The 20,225-nt window shown below is 35.8% G+C and overlaps 2 protein-coding genes across 2 annotated transcripts; both read left to right on the top strand.

Annotated features, from left to right (window-relative positions):
• The first annotated feature begins 1,018 nt into the window (after positions 1 to 1,018).
• On the top strand, positions 1,019 to 8,710 carry LOC127944341 (protein-glutamine gamma-glutamyltransferase K-like). Its single transcript, XM_052540219.1, has 13 exons — positions 1,019 to 1,102; positions 1,172 to 1,382; positions 2,183 to 2,431; positions 2,504 to 2,622; positions 3,322 to 3,429; positions 3,615 to 3,792; positions 3,877 to 4,015; positions 5,018 to 5,210; positions 5,299 to 5,452; positions 7,260 to 7,544; positions 7,788 to 7,948; positions 8,134 to 8,270; positions 8,428 to 8,710. The coding sequence occupies exons 1-13, from the start codon at positions 1,019 to 1,021 to the stop codon at positions 8,570 to 8,572; spliced, it is 2,163 nt and encodes a 720-aa protein (XP_052396179.1). The 3' UTR covers positions 8,573 to 8,710.
• Positions 8,711 to 12,574: 3,864 nt separating this feature from the next.
• Positions 12,575 to 14,433, top strand: LOC127944340 (uncharacterized). Its single transcript, XM_052540218.1, has 3 exons — positions 12,575 to 12,800; positions 13,488 to 13,739; positions 14,255 to 14,433. The coding sequence occupies exons 1-3, from the start codon at positions 12,575 to 12,577 to the stop codon at positions 14,392 to 14,394; spliced, it is 618 nt and encodes a 205-aa protein (XP_052396178.1). The 3' UTR covers positions 14,395 to 14,433.
• Positions 14,434 to 20,225: the final 5,792 nt, after the last annotated feature.

The raw sequence follows: 20,225 nt of genomic DNA, 5'->3' as shown, positions 1-20,225 counted from the left end.
GTAAGAGGCGTCTTTTGTTGAACAAATATGATAATGATAATGATAATGACGTTCGGTGTGGGAGGAGATGCAGAAAAGCAAGAAACTCTGGATAATGATTTTATAATTGTGCAATGAAAATGCTCACTGAAAACTAATTATTTGTCAATTATTTAAAAAAAAATTGGTTAGCATGACATTTCAATGAGGAAACAAAACAGTAAAAGACTTCTCTGTCCGGCTTGACATAATTTCAGTATTGTAAATAAATCATCTTTTAGCACAACTGTATTTGAAAGCTTGCATTTATCTACAAAAAATAATGTAAATAGAAACCTTTTGCATTTAATCAAGTATATCTAAAGTTTTCTTTAGTTTAGTTTAGGTGAACCAAGTATTTAATGGCTCAAAATCTAATGTGAAACTGGAATTAAATACAAAAATAAGGAATTTAAACAAATAATTAAATATATTTATTTTACATTTACATTTGCACATTTTGCAAACACTTTATCCAAATTTACAAATCTTATTTTTTTATTTTTTTTATTTTTTATACTAAGGATGTGAAATTGAATGCATTTAAGTTTAAGAATTATATTTATTGATTAAATATTTATTCGAATTTTATTACAATAGTTGATGTATGTATTTATTGCATTTTTATTTAATCAGATTTTTATTTATAAATTTTTATTATATGCACACACATAATTTTTATTATTTTTATATATGAAAATATTAGAATAATATAAGTTAATTTTATTTAATATTTTTGTATAATATTTTTTGATTGATTGAAAAAGCACTTAATTTAATTTTAATTATTTATTGGAAATGTATTCAGATTGTATATCACACACACACACACACACACACAAACACACATATACAATTTCCCCCCAATTATTATTCATTTATTAGAATTGTTTACATTTTCTTTATATATACATTTGTACTGACAGAATTGATTGAAAAAACATTTAATTCATATATATATATATTTTTTTTCTCTCAATATGTGATCCTTCTTGTAGAAATGTCTAGTTCTAACACAGACACCGCTGGACGTCCCAGTGCCATCGCTCCTGCTTCAGGTGAGGAGGAAGACGATGAGACGCTAGTGCAGTTCATTTGCATTAAAAATAGTCCACTATTGTTGGGAAAACACTGAGATTTGATGCTTTAACAGATTCCTCTCTTATGCACAGAAACGCCTCTGAGGGTTCTCTCCGTCGACCTCCTGAAATCCAAGGATGGGCCGAACCGACGCGAGCATCGCACAGAAGCTTACTTCAGCGACAAGCTGATCGTCCGCCGAGGACAGACCTTCCAGTTGTGGATGGAGTTCTCCAGACCCTTCAACCCCAAATCTGACCGTCTGCAGCTGCAGCTGAAGTTAGGTGAGGGACACCCGTCTGGAAACAGTCATTATTTCCCCATCCTCGTTTCATGAGGAGTGCTTTTTAGGATTGCTTTACTAAAATAACTAGAGCTAAAACTGAAATAATAATTAAAGTAATAAAATAATTGAATTCAAATAATATAATGACCAATATATGTAAAAAATATAAAAACTAATTCAAGTTTGCAATAGTCATTTTATCGTAGTATCAGACAGAGATACTATTATAAACATTATAAAAGTATCTTAGTTATAGCAAAATAACACTGAAAAATCACAATTGATGTCAGAAAAAATCAGAATTGAAATCAGTATCAAAAGAACAACTTCAAAATCAATCCATGAATTAATAAAAACATCTGAACCATAATCATAATCAGTTGCATTTAAAGAATTCAATCTAATTTTAACAGGTGTTTTATTTGATATCAGAAACTCATAAAACATAAACATATAGTGGCTATGGAAATGAAAACATGTTTTTAATCCAGAGTCAGATGCATTAGCATTTCTTTAAAAAGGCAAATCAGTGTGTGACAAAGAGAGAAAGATGCCCAGACATCCTGACGGTTATTTTAATTACCTTGCCCTTTATTTAAAAAAAGAAAACCTGAAAGCTGAATCTATTTATTCGTGATGGACGTGAGTCATAAAGTGCTTGTGATTGTGTGCCCTAATCCATTTAATCCAGCTGCTCCTAAAATCTCGTCTCAGCTAAGTCACAGACAGATAATTAGATTCAAGTTAAATCATTAGCAGGGTGTTCGTCTGACACTAATGTTTCCATGTCTGACACAGAGCCCATCTTCAGCAGGAGTGCTGGGATTCTCATCTCTGTCCCGTTGGTGGACGTCCTGGAGGACGGACGCTGGGAGATGAAGATCGTCGAGCAGAAAGACAAACGTGTGCGGCTGGCGGTCAACAGTCTTCCCACCGCCTCCATCGGCCGCTATACGGTGACCGTCGAGTGTTTCTCACCGAAGGGCAAGCTGCTGTTCCCCTGCACCCCGAACGACCTGTACATGCTCTTCAACCCCTGGTGTGAAGGTACAGTCCGTCACTCCTCGTTTCCTCATCTGAAGTCATGAGGTAGCACTACATGTTTCTGTCTTTGCTCAGATGATGCTGTGTATCTGGATAACGAAGCGGAGAGGAAAGAGTATGTTCTGAACAGCATGGGCAAGATTTACTACGGAACCGAGCAGCAGATTGGAACCAGAACATGGAATTTTGCCCAGGTGTGGAAACACACAATTCCGACTGTTATTATTATTATTATTATTATTAGAGTTTGAACAGGTTTATTATTATCAATATTATTATAATGCTATTTATTTTAACAGTTTGAACAGATTCTATTATTATCTATAATTTTATTATAGTTGTTGTTGTTTGTTGTTGCAATAATAATAATAAAAATAATGTTTTATTATTATTATGCATTTTTATCACTTTATTATTATAATTGTTGTTTTTGTTGTTATCATTATTATCTCCATTATTTTTATTCATTTTCAATTCTTTTATACATTTGAAAAGGATTATCATCATCATCATTGTCGTCATCATGCAATTCTTTTTTTCATTTTGAAGAGATTTATTATTATCTATAATTCTAATAATAATAATAATAATGGAAAATTATAATAATATTAACAACAACAATAATAATCAAAATATAATGAAGCTAAACAACAACAAAAAATTAAAATTGCAAATTAACATCAAGAACAATAACATTAATAATCAATTGTTATTATTATTAATATAATTAAATATTAGTGTTAATATTATTATATATTATGCAATTGTTTAGTATAAGTTCTAGTATTATCTATGATTCTACAATTATTATTTCATTTTTTTTTTTTTTATAATGACTCATTATTATCAGTTCCATGATTCTGGTTTTTATGATTTTGCATTGGTTTGATCAGTTTGAACAGGACGTCCTGGAAGCATGTCTGTTCCTGTTGGAGAGAGGTCAGGTGGCGATGACCGAATGGAGAGATCCAGTGATCGTGTCCAGAATGGTATCTGCTCTGGTGAGTCACGTTCACAAGACCTCGACATGAATTCATAAGAAATCACGAGCAGGTGCCATGTGTTCGTTTTACGTTCATACAGGACACAAACAACACGTACTGTCTTCTGAACAGAAAACTAAGGCGTGCGATCAAAGAGCTGAAAAGCAGCTGTTTTGTTCAGCTTTTCTGTTGTTTTGGGACAGGTGAACTCGAACGATGACTACGGTGTTCTGATGGGTAACTGGAACGACAGCTATGAAGGCGGGACGTCTCCCACGGCCTGGAGCGGGAGCGGAGACATCCTCAGACAGTACTACAGAAGTTCAGGGAAGCCCGTCAAATTCGCCCAGTGCTGGGTCTTCGCAGGAATCACCAATTCCGGTACGTTCGGATTTCTCTTTGCATCACTCCAATGAAAATGTATTGTTAGGAATAAAATGTTGCATAAACACATTTGTCTCTCAGTGTTGAGATGTCTTGGGATTCCCACCCGGTGTGTGACCAACTTCAGCTCTGCTCACGACACGGACCTCTCCTTGACCACGGACATTTATATTGATGACAAACTGGATATCATCAAAGACAAGACCAGCGACTCTGTCTGGTACGATACAAACCACCCGCACCTCTTGAGTTCCTTCTGTTGTCATTCAGATCAGCAGTGTCTGCTTTCTGTTAAATTGAGAGTCACTCCACCGATCAATAAAACTTACGCTTCGAAGATTTACATTATTTTTTTTTTTTTGCTAAGTGATCTGACAGTTCTTGACACTTTACATTAATATGGTACTAGAACTATTATAATTAAATAAAAATAAAACCGTCTTTTGAAATAAAACAAATGTTGATAACATAACCTACTTCAACTCTGCTTTATAAAAAAAAAAAAAAATATATATATATATATATATATATATATATATATATATATATATATATATATATATATATATATATATATATATTTAAAGCATAAATATATGCTTTATAAAAAAAAAATATTAAAAAAAATGCATAAATACATAAATAAAATTTTTGCACTATTGTTTTACCAAAATAAGAGGGATCGTTCAAAATACATGTTAGTTTTCATTTAGTAATCACCTAAATAAGACATTTCACATAAAAGACGTTTACATACAGTTCACATGAGAAAAACATAGTTGAATTTATAAAAATTGACCCCGTTCAAAAGTTAACATGATTATTTCTTATTACTGTGCTGTCACCTGGATGATCCACAGCTGTTTGTTTGTTTATTTATTTATTTGTGATATTTGTTCATGAGTCTGTTATTTAATTGTAATATTTTGTATAATTGACTTTTTATGAATATTGAATGTTTATATTTAACAATTGTCTCATCACAATCTGACACAAATCAGAAACAAAAATGGTCATGCAACCTGGCCTAATCATATTTAGCTTGAGATTGATTGATTTATATATATATATTTTTTAAGTTAAAGTGCCTCATTTTTCTGTCTATTTGTAAAATAATAATAATAATAACAGGCCGTGTTCAGGCCATGTTCTAGGCCTTCACAGCTTTATTTTTGTAAACTGCAGACCAACATTAAACGCTTTAATCAAACGTTCTCTGAAGGAACTTCCACGTGTGGAACGAGTCCTGGATGTCCCGTCCGGACCTCCCTGCAGGTTACGGTGGGTGGCAGGTGGTGGACTCCACCCCTCAGGAGCCCAGCCAGGGTTCATACCGCTGCGGTCCCACCCCGGTCTCCGCTGTCCGCAACGGACAAGTCAACCTGAAATTCGACACTCCGTTTGTGTTTGCTGAAGTGAGCGCTTTCATATAAACCTCTTCTCACTTGTGTCTGACGAGGTTAATGCAGAACATCTGCTGAATGGTTTCACTGTGCGTCTCAGGTGAACAGTGACAGGATCTACTGGCAGAAGAAACCTGATGGAAGCTTCAGTCAGGTTCATGTGGAGAAGAACTCCATCGGTCAGCGCATCAGCACTAAAGCTGTGGGATCTGATGCTCGTGTGGACATCACACACCTCTACAAATACCCAGAAGGTAACAAAACTAATGCAGCTGGTCCAAAACCTAGAGCTGCCTTCCTAGAAACATTTTAGTGAATCATAGAAAGGCTCCCAATGGGTATTGTTCCATACTTTCATGCATACTTGATAATAGTTATAATACTACTACTATTTATACTAATTGTATAGTATATTGTATAAAAGTTTGGAAACATTACTATTTTTAATGTTTTTGAAAGAAGTTTCTTCTGCTCATCAAGCCTGCATTTATTTGATCAAAAATACAGAAAAAAAATGTAATATTGTGATATATTATTACAATTTAAAATAATTGTTTTTAAATGTATTATACTTTAAATTATCATTTATTTCTGTGATGCAAAGCTGAATTTTTCGGATCATTATCACATGATCCTTTAGAAATCATTCTAATATGATGATTCATTATCAAAGTTGGAAACAGTTCTGCTGCTTAATATTTTTTCAGAACATGTGATACTTTTTTTAGGATACTTTGATGAATAAGAAGTAAAAATAATAATAATAATAAGCTATGTTTTTAAAATATATATTTTTTTATAACAATATACACTACTGGTCAGTAATTTGGGGTCAGTAATTTTTTTTTTTTTTTTTTTTTTTTATAAAATCAATACTTTTATTCAGCAAGGATGTGTTAAATTGATAGTAAAGAAAATATATTATTAGATGTTTTTTTTTATTTTGAATAAATGCAGTTCTTTTTAACCTTTTATTGATCAAATATATTCGACAGCAGAACTGTTTCCAACACTCATAATAAATCAGAATATTAGAATGATTTCTAAATGATCATGTGATCGACTGATGTTACATGTGACACTGAAGACTGGAGGAATGATGCTGAAAATTCAGCTTTGCATCACAGGAATAAATTATTTTTTAAAGTATATTCAAAAAGAAAACTATTATTTTAATGTATTTCACAATATTACAGTAAATACAGGCTTGATGAGCAGAAGAAACTTCTTTCAAAAACATAAAAAATAGCAATGTTTCCAAACTCTTGGTCTGTACAGTATACATTTTTATATATATATATATATATATATATATATATATATATATATATATATATATATATATATATATATATATATATATATATATATATATATATATATATATACATATATTGTTTATTTTTGAAATTGTAGTTATAGTCTTTTTTATTACTTCTAGTTAAACTAATATGTGACATGATGCCTTCATAACTACTTGATAATTTATTTTTTAGTTAATGTTTATTTCAAGTAACAGAAATGTGTTTAATGATTTGGTTTTGGTTTTGGTTTTAGTTTTCGTTAACAATATTATCACAGATTCAAGAAATCTAGCTCAAAGTGATCTACAATAAAAAAGGCATTACAGCAAGCACAAGGTTCTTCACATAAAAACAGATAATATACCAGTAACAATAAAACTGAACTTAAAATGCACAGAATTCATGACAAAATATTACAATTAATAACTCGGTCACAAAACACCTTTATGAAAATTAACCATATAAAACAAAAGAAACATGGTTACTAAAGATAAACCATGGTTTTGCTACACTAACCATAGTTTACCCATGGTATTTGTAGTAAAACTGTGCTTATGGTAATCAATACACCTGAAAAACAAGGTTACTTCACTTTTACTATAATAAAACCATGGTTAATTTCCATAAGGGTGTTAAACTGAAAATGAGAAAACACTGGAAGCAGCAGTTTATGTTGATCATTTTGAGTCGGGTTCTTATGTCAGCAGGAATAATACTCCTGTCCAAACCTCACACTGCTCTTTATCACCTCTGTCAGGTTCGGATGAGGAGCGTATCGCTGTGGAAAGAGCCAGTCGCTTCGGCTCCAAACCCACTTTGTATCCGTCCCCCACCGGCAGCGACGTGAGTGTTGAGATCATCCTGGACGGAGCAGGGCCTTGTATCGGTGGAGACGCCAAGCTCTCCATCGTCCTGAAGAACAAAAGCTCAAGTCAGCGCACGGCCAGTCTGCTGAGTGAGGTGATGGTCATGTACTACACCGGCGTGCTGAAAACCAGCGTGAAGAAGGACCGGATTCCTGTCACCCTCAAACCGCAAGAGAGTGAGTGGAGCTGTTGATCAGCATCTGCTTGTGTCAAAATCACTTGATGATGAGAGCTGCTTGCAGTTGTGTTCCATTTCATGTGTTCCCTAAAAGAACATCTTAGTGCCTGATTTACCTCTTAATGGTGCATATTAGTACATGAACAGCGGGCAAAAGAGGACTGGAGTACTGTGCAAAGTGACCATGAAATAAGTAATTATAGTTGTTTTATCACTGCCATGTTCCCTTGTGTCCCTAAAGCCAAGACTGTTCCTTGGACTCTGCTGTATAAGGAGTACATGAACCATCTGGTGGACCAAGGCGCTCTGATGCTCGCGGTCACCGGACGAGTCAATGAGACCCGACAGATTCTGGCCACACAGTTCAACTTCAGACTGCGCACACCAGACATCATCATCACTGTACGTCATTGATCCACAAGTCAAAAAACTTTTTTACCTTCAAATCTCATTCTTGGTTTTGCACAGTGACGCTCAATGTGGTGCATCTAAATGTGCAATATTTGAATCGCATGCATGCAATTTGAGAATTAAGAGTCCCTATTTAACAAAATCTACCTCCACTGATTGTGTTTTTGTTGTTTCAGTCTCAAGGGGACGCTGTGGTGGGGAAAGAGTTAACAGTCAAGATCACGTTCCAGAACCCGCTGTCACAAGTGTTAAGGAACGTCTTGTTCCGTATAGAGGGATTGGGAATGCAGAATGTCAAGAAGATCGCATACGGGTAAGACTTTGAGTGTTTAAGAGCATTTTGAGGCTCGACATGTTCATGCACTTTAAATTTGCTTCATGTGCATGAGCTGTGTTACATTAAATATGATAAACTCTATTTAAAGAGTGAAAATCTTCCAGAAAGTTTCTAATCTATGTGTGTTTCTCAGTGATGTGGATAAGCTTGCGACGGTTACACTGACGGAGAAGTTTGTTCCCACCGTCGCCGGCTCTCAGAAGCTCCTGGCATCGATGGACTGCCGTCTGCTCACTCAGGTGCACGGAGTCGCTGATATTGTGGTCAAACCAAAGTAAAGAAGCACTGTCATTGTAAAACCTTCTGATGCTCTCAGTTGTCTTGAGGATATAAGAATATTCACAAGATGAAATGGTAATTGAGAGTAAAAAATAATTAAGCATTTTCACTTGGAACATGATGTAAGTTCACAATAAAGATCCTTCATGTTTTATTTATATCGTATCTGTCTGGGTTTGTTTGTGTGTTGATTGCAAAAAATCAACAGTGTTTCTCAGAAATTATTTACTGCACCTTCATGTGTAAACAGGGTTGTGTTGGTTGTTGTTTTTTGGCTAGTGAAGTGGCAAATATTGAGTTCATATCAGAAATATTTAGTTTTAGTGTACAAGTAGTCATTGAGTAAATTTTGTAATTGTGTAATGTCATTACTAGCATGAGTCCCAAATGCAATTTTTATATATATAGAGGCATTCAGAATATGTGTGTTACCCAAATAAAATTGACAAACTGTAAGTTTTTGAAAAGGGGTTTATCAAGCTAGGTGGTGCATTAGAAAAGGGGCTCATCTCCTGTTTCCAAAATGCATCACAAACTGCTTGAAAAAGTGGGCCCTGTTTGAAATAGTTTAATTTGTATGTTCGTTTATTTTTATTTATTTGTGCTATTTACACAATGTTTACGTTTTTTCAAGTTTGTAGGTGTCAAGGTACAGAAACCAAATAATTAAATGTAAAATAGCACTGGATGGTCTTCAATGTAAAAATGAAATATACAATCAAACCTACATTTATTCAGACACCTTCAACATTTCTCACATTATTACAGTTTTGCTATATATATAAAAAATTATATCTTGTGTCTGAATAGTTTTTGGTTTGACTGTTAAAACTAGTAAGCAATTCAGTCAAGAGCAGTGAGTGATTTTCATTTTCATTTTCTTGGATTAACATTACAGCAGCCAGTCGCTAAATTAGGCGCGGTCACTTTAACACGGCGAGTACTGAATTTGGCTCTTCCACATCTTTTTGTTTGCTCAAACTGCGATTTGTATTTGTTCATTCTGGTGCAGGAGGGACTTCAAGGAGAACTTCGCAGAAGAGAGCTCGGTTCAGTGTCGCTGTCCGTGATACGCGGCTCTTGATCTCTATCGTGCGCACCTAACACAGCGCGCGAGTAACCAGCTACTCTGTTCAGCTTTTCCGTGTCTTGTTTTTGGATGCTTTAATGTTTAAATCGACAAGCGGTAAGGCTTAAAAACACGTGAAAAAGATAAGCTTTCGTGACGATGCGCAGCATGTCCTGAGCATCATTTTAGACTGGCCTCAGATGAGCAAACACTTTAAAGATTACGTCTTGCAGATGCAAAAGCTCTTGCAGCAGCTCAACACTGGTTTTCTCTGAGGTGGTCGGATCACATCAGATTGTGGTTAATCTTGCAGATCATGACTTATATCTACTTTTCCTCTCCCTGTAGTTTGGTAATATATAGATTTCGCCTTTGAACCCCCACCTCTTATGTAGGTTGTATTGTTCTGGGTCTTAATCTGGGCTTCTGGGGTCTCAAAAAAAGAAACATTTTCAATCTCCAAGGTGAACTGAGTCTATATTTGCGATTCGCGAACTTGCTCCGAACTCCCGAACTGACTCAAATGATTCGCGATCCCCAAATTGACTCAAATGATTCGCGAACCCGCTCCGAACTCCCGAACTTACTCAAATGACTCGCGATCCCCAACCTGACTCAAATGATTCTCGAACCCACTCCGAAATCCCGAACTGACTCAAATGATTCGAACCCGCTCCGAACTCCCAAACTGACTCAAATGATTCGTGATCCCCAAATTGACTCAAATGATTCGCGATCCCCAAATTGACTCAAATGATTCGCGAACCCGCTCCGAACTCCCGAACCGATTGAAATGATTCAAGCTCCGAACTCCCAAACTGACTCAAATGATTCGAACCCGCTCCGAACTCCCGAACTTACTCAAATGACTCGCGATCCCCAACCTGACTCAAATGATTCGCGAACCCGCTCCGAACTCCCAATCTGACTCAAATGATTCTCGAACCCACTCCGAAATCCCGAACTGACTCAAATGATTCGAACACGCTACGAAATCCCGAACTGACTCAAATGATTCGAACACACTCCAAACTTCCGAACTCATTATAAACTGACTCAAATGATTCGCGAACCCGCTCCAAACTCCCGAACTGACTCAAATGAGTCATGCTCCAAGCTCCCAAACTGATTCGTGAACCCGCTCCGAATATTTGCTGAAAATGTCCTTACCCTCAGGTGATTCATGTTTGTTTCTTCATCAGATTTGGAGAAATGTAATATTGCATCAGTGTCTCATAAACGGATGCTCTGCAGTGAATGGGTGCCATCAGAATGAGTACACTCCAAACAGCTGATAAAAACATCACAATAATCCACAGCACTCCAGTCCATCAGTTAATGTCTTGTGAAGCCAGAAGATAATTTTTGTAAGAAACGAATCCATCATTAAGATGTTTTTAACATAAAATCTTTGCATCCAGCTAAAAAATATTCCATAATTCTCTATAATTTGCTTTCTCCAGTCATAAAATTGCATCTCCTGTTGCCTCTCACTTTAAAATCCAGCCACATATTTGTTTAACTCTTTTAAATCTGTGCAGATTTCTCTCCTGATTCAGACCAGACCACTTTTTCACTGGAGGAAGCGTTTTTATGGATTATGAACTCCTATTTTAGCTGGAAGCAACAGTCTGAAGTTAATGGAATCCCATGACGGTCCTGTGCTGTTTTAACCTCTACAGAACAGAATGAAGGAGTTTAATGTAGACGGATGGTAACCAGGAGGCTCTGAAAGACCTATTTTAAGATGTCTTCTAAACGTCTATTTGACATCTGATAGGAAACGATCTATAGATGTATTGCAGATGAGCAAACACTTTAAAGTTTACGTCCTGCAGATGCAAATTCAGACGTCATAAAGACATCTCTGTGATGAACGATCGCTATCAGGCAGAAATATTTAAGCGTTTTACAGTGTTGAGCATTTTAACCAATCACACATTCTGTTGAGTTAATGAATACAATGTCCAATCAGAGGCCTTCAGATGAGTCATCGCTGAAAGTTTTGTTTATTCTGCTCTCTCAAATTCTCTCATGATAAACAACAAAGTGCAGCTGAACGTACGATGTAAGTAAAAAAGAAAGAAAGAAAGAAAGACATTTAATTTAAATATTTTTGGTAATTTCTCAAAAAAAAACACTCATCTGTTTATGTGTTAATCTAAAGAGTGCCATATTTTCATTTGTGCTATTGGTTTCACTTTTCAAAGTAAAGAAACCACTTCTGTCCTTTACATGCAGCATTGTCTGAAACCGCAAAAAGACTTCCTTTCTCCATCTTTAGATCATGTTCTGTCAAACCACAGACCTGCTGATACAATACAAACAATCATGAGAAGAAGAAATCAAAGATCAAGCTATTAATTCAAAACCTTTTCATCATTCAATCAGTTGTTTGTTGGTCAGGGAGTCTTGATTTTTAGCCCCTCTACCACACTTCAAGTTTAGATCTGGTTAAGACAATTCATATGAAATTAACTCTATAATCTACTTCTCTGAAGTATCTTGCATCTAAGTCTATGGTTTCAAAAACAGTAATCCTATAATAGTAATTGCATACTTCATGCATGCTGCAGTGGATTTTGGGAGATTTCAGCAAATCCAACATGAAATGGTTAGACAACCATGCAATGTTTTGATAGATAAAATAATTCACATTTGTGATTCAAAAGATCCTGTAAATTAATAATTTGCATGTATTGAAATGTATGCATGAAAATATAAATGACCTGAGCTTTGGTTTGTGTCGACCGCAGTGGGGTTATGTGGTGAACTGTCGGTTCCCCAGAACATCAAACCATTGAAATTCAACCGAGGTTTAGAAACTGTAATTATCATTACCATATTAGTCATTTGTTTACCTGTATAATTCACCTGACTTCACACTGTTTCAGTGGGTGGAGATGTTGATGATGCTGAAACAGTTATAGTGATGGAGAGAGGGGTTCTCAATCTGCAACCTGGAGTTGATGATCTGAAGGGAGATGTTCAGATACTGTGGTCTTTTGAAAGTGGCAGACAAAATACACGTGTCGCGCAGATACATCAAGGGAAAATGTACACTCATTATAACACGCAATTCACTGGCAGAGTGCAGTTAGAGCAAACAACTGGAATTTTAACCATCTCAGACATCAGGACTAATCAGTCTGGACGATGTAATCATCACCAGTGCACACATCACAGCACGGAGATACAAAGTTCATGTTTATGGTAAGTTACAGCTGCATCCAGTAAGTTATAGGATAATAATTGTTTAGATTTGGTTTCATAATGATTATTGCACTGCAATATTGGCCTCTTTAAGAGAGATATGGCTTTAACATGATGTGCATGTTTCCCTTTGTCCTAAAGCACCCGTTTCTGTCTATTTACTGGGGACACTTGTAGCTTACAATTCTGACTTTTTTTCTCTCAGTTGTGAGTTTATAATTCTGCTTTTTTTCTTGCAATTGTGAGATTTTATCAGAATTACGGGGGGGAAATCAGAACATGCTACATATACATTCAGAATTCTGAGGAAGAATGTAGAACTGCGAGATGTGAACCTAAGATTCTGAGAAAAATAATAATTGCGAGATGTAACTTTAAAATTCTGGTGAAAAGTCAGAATTGTGTGACATAAACTTGGAATTCTGGGAAAATAGTCAGAATTGTGAGATGTAAAACTCACATTTTTATTCCATGGTGGAAATAAGCTTCCGTAAAATTACCCCAGAACTTCTGCAACAACACTAAAGAAAACATTACAATCATTTGAGCAGTTTCTATAGAATGAAATTTGTTAGGACTCTTTTTTTTATTATAATAGCAGTAGAAATATCAGTGTCTTTCATGTCTTTCAGGTACACAACACGAAACGGAGGATTTCTGCTCTGTGTTCTGCTCGGTGAAGAATGATCGAGACGTGTCTATCTCGTGGTATAAAGGGAGTGAAATAGTGAATCAGAACAGCAATCCTGATCTCAGCATCAACCTCAGTTTATCATTAGATCTTCATTATCATGATTCAGAGACCTACAGATGCACGGCTGTGAATCCAGTGAGCAATAAGAGCGTCCGTCTTCACAAGAAAGAGATCTGCTCACCACAGGAAGGTATGAGAAATACTACCTTTAGATCTCTCTTCCTGCCACAATAGCCTCTGTGCAGCGTTTTCACAAAGACACTAAATGGCACAGAAGATTGTTACGTCCAGAACCATGAGGTTCTGTTTGTGTGTTCAAGCAGTGCTGTTTCTCTCTCCATCCCGGACGAGCCCCCGTTTAATGTTCTGTTTTCCCTGATTGATCGAGAATGAAACAGTAATAATGGTTGGTGATGGCTTGACTGTGCAGCAGCTTTGAGTCCCATCTTCACCCCCAGATCAGATACTCTGATGAAGCCAGTAGTTAACTGTGTATCTCTACCTCATATTGTGTGCGCTACTTAGTTCTTTCTTTTTAGTCTTTCTATTAAACTTGATGATTTCTTTAATGAGATAACTATGTGATTTTGTTCAATGAGAGACGGGTGGCTTCATTTCACCACCATGCATTTTTGCTGTTTCATTCCTCCCCTAGACCAGTCAGGAAAACATAAGATGTTTCTGAACACGTCTCATCTCTTTCAGATTGTCTGGATCACTGTGGCATCTCTGAGGCTCTGGTTCGTCTGGTTCTGTCTGGTCTGGTGGGAATCACCGCTGTTTTATTTCTTATTGAACATCTGATGCTCTGCTCATCTCAGAGAAGAGCTGCTGCTTCTGTGTGATGGTGATACTTCTGTGAGATTCTGGGTAATTGCTATTTCCATTTTCACTCTTAAAATATAGATTTTGGTACTGTTGTATTTTATAACTGTGAACCAGTTTCTACAAAAACAACAAAGAAGTTATGTAAAATGTACAGTGGTATGACATATTTAGATTATGTATTTCTATTATAACAAAGAGGCTTATTCATGTGGTCTGTTGTACGTAAAAATCTATTATTTAATTAGTGAATTAAACAAATGAATGTAGTTTTAAGAGTCAAGGTAGAAATTGTTCCTCAACTGATTGGTTGAGCAGTGTTTAACTGGTAACTAGTGCCATATTAAAGGGGGGGTGAAATGCTATTTCATGCATACTGAGTTTTTTACACTGTTAAAGAGTTGGATTCCCATGCTAAACATGGACAAAGTTTCAAAAATTAAGTTGTACGTTTGAAGGAGTATTTCTGTTCCCAAAATACTCCTTCCGGTTTGTCACAAGTTTCGGAAAGTTTTTTTGAGTATGGCTCTGTGTGACGTTAGATGGAGCGGAATTTCCTTATATGGGTCCTGAGGCACTTCTGCCGGAAGAGCGCGCGCTCCCGTATAGCAGAGCACTGAGAGCACAACAGACTTCACTGATCAGAGCGAGATCGTCGCAATATGTCACAAAAGAAGTGTGTTTTTGGTTGCCAGGGCAAGATTACCAAAAAAAAAAACATTAAGGGATCAGTGGATGGAGTTTATTTTTACAGAGCATCAACGGAGTTGTACAAGTGTTTGTTCCCTGCATTTCGAAGATGCTTGTTTTACAAACAAAGCCCAGTTTGACGCCGGATTTGCACATCGTTTATTTCTTAAGGATGATGCAATTCCAACGAAAAAGGGTCACGATCGTGTGTTGGAACCGCAGGCGGTGAGTAAAACTGCTTCAAATATCTCTGCCTCCTTGTTAGTGCGTCCGCACCCATGCCAGAGACGAAGGTTCGAGCCCCGCTCAGAGCGAGTCGTTGCTGCTGCTGCTCTCGTTCAATTTCAGCCTCGGGATCTGATTCTGGATCATAAATAAACGGCTGAATCTGACTGTTAGCCATGGTTTGTTTTGGATGATGTTTTTTCTTCACGGTAATGTCACAGCTTCCACATGCTCTCAACGCAAAAGCCTACTGGTGCTCGTGATTATTTAGCTCCGCCCACACGTCACGCCTCCAGCCGCTCGTGTTTTCCCGGGAAAAATCGGTACAGACTATCTTTCTCTTATGAATATAATAAAACTAAAGACTTTTTGGAGTTATGAAGGATGCAGTACTACTCTATAGGTACTCAAGATTAACAGGAGATTGAGTGAAAACGAGAATTTCACCCCCCCTTTAAGTGTGCATAACATTGCTGCACTTTTTTGTTTTTAGACAATATACACAAAATGCTTTTATACACTTTTTTTTTTTACACATTTTTTTGTGGGGGGGATTTAGAATGTTACAACTAGGAATAGTTTACAAAACGTAGTTTTATTTATTTAATCAGCACATCTCACAGCTGGGGGCACTAATATAAAATCTGATCATTTCTTTAATGAGATGCAGATGTTTTTCTCTGTAGGTTTACTTCCTGTTGTTACATCACAAGAATCAGTTTAGCCAACACACAAGTTAGTAACCAAAAAGGAAAGCATTTGAGATGATTAAATGTTTTTATTTAATCTTTCAGATGTTTTGGTTCTGCTTCCATCTTTTAATCAAATCAACTGTTAATTCTGCATAACCAGTTTTACTCTGAAGACATTTTTTGTATGATTACGCAGATTTTAAGAAAATACACTGTTTTAAATCTCTTTATTCAGAGAAGTTTAACAAAATGCAGTCTTCAGTAATACTAGAATATATTTTAAATAAAGTAATAAATACAAACAATCAAAAGAATGCACAAACAATACAAAAATCTTGCTCACATCTCACACAGGAACAACAAATAAACTCTCAAATGCAAAAACTATCTTGGTCCAATACCAACAGCATAAATCAATGATTAAAAAATACTTTCAGAAACAATCTTGAATCTCCACTGCTGAGTTAGGGTTTGAAGAAACAAATCAGAAAATGACACACATGATCCCAAAGTCAAATCAGAATCAGAATTAGCTTTATTCGCCAGGTGTGTGCAAATACACAATGAATTTGTTCTGTTTTTTTTTAAGGTGCTCCTGTACATACATACATCTGACATGAGAACAGAAAAATAAATAAATATAACTTTAAATAGAAAGACTTAGCAATAAATAATGTGTATGAAACGGACTCTTACTTCACTACTCAGAGATCACAAAAGCTAGGATAAGATTTATATGCCTTTATATGCCAAAATGAAATGTGTGCTTTTTCTTTGCAAATTAATTATATAAAACAAAGGAGGTATTTTAGTGTGCATTGGTGCTACAGTTAAAAGCAATAGTTATTTGGCCATTCATACTAATGCTAAATTATTAGATTATTATAAAGAGTATTTCTAAACCTTTGGCATCATCTGGTGGACAATCTTCAGAGCCCTAATTATCATGCCCCCCAAAAAATCATAAAATGCCAAACATGACCTAATGTCTTGTGGAGTTTAAGGAAAGATAAGCATTGTTATAATTAACAGCTGGTGTGTCAGAATCACCTGGGATCTCTTAGATCTCGTACTAGATGAACGCGGCAACACGAGACACCACAAAGAGTGAAATCCTGAATGAAAATCCTGTAAGTGCTTCAATTGTGTTTATATCTCCAAAATTGCTTATAGTAAAATATTAGGAGTTCGAGTTCCTATATCAAAAGTTGCATTAACTAGAGATACCCAGTGTAATGATTAGAAGAGTACGTTTGTCAACGTTTCTTGCTAGCTGTAACTTATGTGTATGAAGCCAAAAGATCTGCCAGCTAACAGCAGAACGAGCAGCTAGACAAGTTATTCGAAGCTAGCTTAACAATCTACTTGTCCGGTCAGTGATTACGAAAGATAACCAGGACTTAATTGAAGTCTGTGAGTTGATTGAAGTGAATGTGATCATGAATGTACATGAGAGCTTGGTAAATAATCTAATATTATTTTTCTTAATTTGGAATCCTGCACATGGAGAGAAAAAGAGGAAAAAGAAATATCACCGACTTTTTTTATAGGGTAAATTGTGCTTATGTGATAACATGGCTGTTGTTGGGGGAGATTGTAGATATCAGGGATGCAAAAAGAGCGCGCTTTTCGGCGCTTCCCGCCTAGTGTTTCTTTTACTCTCTATGGTGTCTGAATCAAATTCTCATGAAATTCTGCTTAAAGAAACTCCCTGTCAATACAGAACGAAATATGCCAATTTTGGCCAATTTTGCCTTCAATACTGCCGACGTTGTCTTTGCTGTATCAGTAGGTTATATATTTATGTTAAACATCCAAATGTAGACTGGTCTGTCTGTCGGCGCACAGAGCCACGCAGTCGCAGACAGCACGTGAAGTTCGTGAATACCGAATACCCTTGTCTTTCTTATCAATTTGTGTTTGAACAAAACACGATGTGCTCGAAAAAATTAGTCAAAGTGTCTGTTTCAACGAGTTTCCTCGTAAACGCAGTCAGAGAAAGAAAACAGATGCGTGCCATTACCAGTATTAGATACATGCATTCGTCTTAAAGGGACAGCAACCCAATATACCTGCAGCTGTTTGTGACCCCATAGTTTATCAAAAAACAAAAGAGAAAGAGAAAAAAAACATATTTTTGTAGCTAAAGGTAAACTGTATTAATAGTATGAACCATATTTAATGTATACAGTGAAGGCAGTGTTATTTTACATTTGATTATTCGGTTTCTGTAACTTAATACAGTTAATTTACCCGAGAAACAAAAAGCACTGCTTTATTTCACATATATTTTTGTTCTATTGCATTTATATATGCTTGTACTTTGTTTATTATTTTCTATGCAGAGGCACTTGGCCTACCCTACAAAATTACCCCAATCATCTTAGAATTTTACAAAAAAAGCTAATCAAATCATCAGGTGAAATGGTTTTCAGGAAGAAGAGGTAGTAGTAAAGAGTAGTAAAGCAAGAAGAAGTGATAGTTTTTCAGAATTTCATTTTACTCTATGTGCCTGTAGGGGTGGGATGGCAGGGGTTGATGGCAATGTAAGTATTTAGATATTTGCAGCAGGGCAAGGGAAAACATCCAGAGACCATTATCCCACCTTCAACACTGGTCCATATAATTTTGCCTACAATATATCGTGTAGCAAGGCAGTCTTCAGAACCTTTAATAATTACATTTTAGGGGACCCCTAATTCCGAATATGTTGAAGATGATTAAATTAAAGTGCCTACTAGATTGGGTAGTTTAATCTACAACAATGCATCATGTTGTAAAATAAAACATTTTTTGTATTTCTGCTGTCCTGTGAGGAAAAAAAAGAAAACTTAGTACTTCATATTTGTAGGAATATACTTAACAAATGTAGTTCCTTACAGTCCACCTCTTATTATTTTGAAAAGGACATTATCAACATTTTCTCAGAATATATATATTTTTTACTAACTATATCAAAGGCTGCGTGTGTCTGTGTTTTGTAGTTTTTCATATGCATCATAATATTATTCAAGTAAGCTCCAAACAAATTCCTGCATTTAATGTTTTAATCTGAAAAAGGACGCAGCAAACCAGTGTAACTTACCTGGACTCGGTCTTGGCTAAGCCTGAGGTACATCACTGTCTTCTCCATTATGATGTAAAACATAAAAATAAAAAAGAGCAAATCTGGCTACACCTATCCTGGCAGGATTGTCCTCTCATCAGCTTTTCTTGCACCGTTGCTATGCAGCAGAGTGCTAATTGGGAACCTTTGGTGAGCAAATAGGGAAGGCGGAGCATCCTTCATGCACTTCAGAGGCCTGGAATGTGCACATTTAGCTTTGGGACAATGCAAGATTCCGGCAGGGAATCAAAACTCGGCACAACACCGATAAGTATGACAAGCTGGAACTGCTTCCACCCAACCAAGCCCACAAGCATCACACTAACACACCACAGACACTTAACCTTGGGCCTGTACCATGTAGCCGGTTTATATATGTGGTGCAGGCCCTTGGTCTGCTTCCAAGAATATTACGCTTCAGAAAAAATTTTTTAGTTGCTGACTGGATATAATACATTTGGTACCCAAAACTCCTAAATGATTGTTATAAAATATTTATTCTGAAAAATGTTAGCAACATTTGGTTTTAAATAAATAAATTTTTCAGTTTGGTGTTTCCTCAAACTGTTTTCTGACTATTTATTTATTTACACAACTTAAACTTCGATTTCATTTCCCATGGGTTATTGTACTATTTGCTTGACCAGAAATATTCTACAAATGACGAAAACAAAACCATATTATTTATAAAAATAAAAAAAATGAATGTTTTTGAGAGCATTGGAATGTTCAAACACTAACATCTGGTGGTGAGTAATTTATTATCTTGCAAAAATAAAAAATGGTAGCATTAAAATAATAAAATGATCAGTATGTCTAATGAGCCTGACACACTGTAACATGTTTAACTAAATGAGCGTCACCTTTCTATTTCTGTTTAATTTTGTGTTCATTGTTTCACTCACCTACACTTTAGTGCTGCAATCTTACAAACAGAGGACTAGATGAGCCACTTAAAAATATATTATATGAATTAATAATTTATTAAATGAAACATTATATGTAAATAAATAACTTCTCATTTAATAAACAGACATAAAAGAAAGGGTTTACTTTTCTTCTTTTTTTTTTGCATGGTGCATAAATGCATAGTTCACCCAAAAACTACAATACTGTCATCATTGAATTTCATCCTTTC

This window comes from Carassius gibelio, chromosome A23 (genome assembly GCF_023724105.1).
Source record: "Carassius gibelio isolate Cgi1373 ecotype wild population from Czech Republic chromosome A23, carGib1.2-hapl.c, whole genome shotgun sequence".
Taxonomy (NCBI): Eukaryota; Metazoa; Chordata; class Actinopteri; order Cypriniformes; family Cyprinidae; genus Carassius; species Carassius gibelio.
Note: the sequence above shows the minus strand (reverse complement) of the source record. Positions and strands in the feature narration are given on the sequence as shown.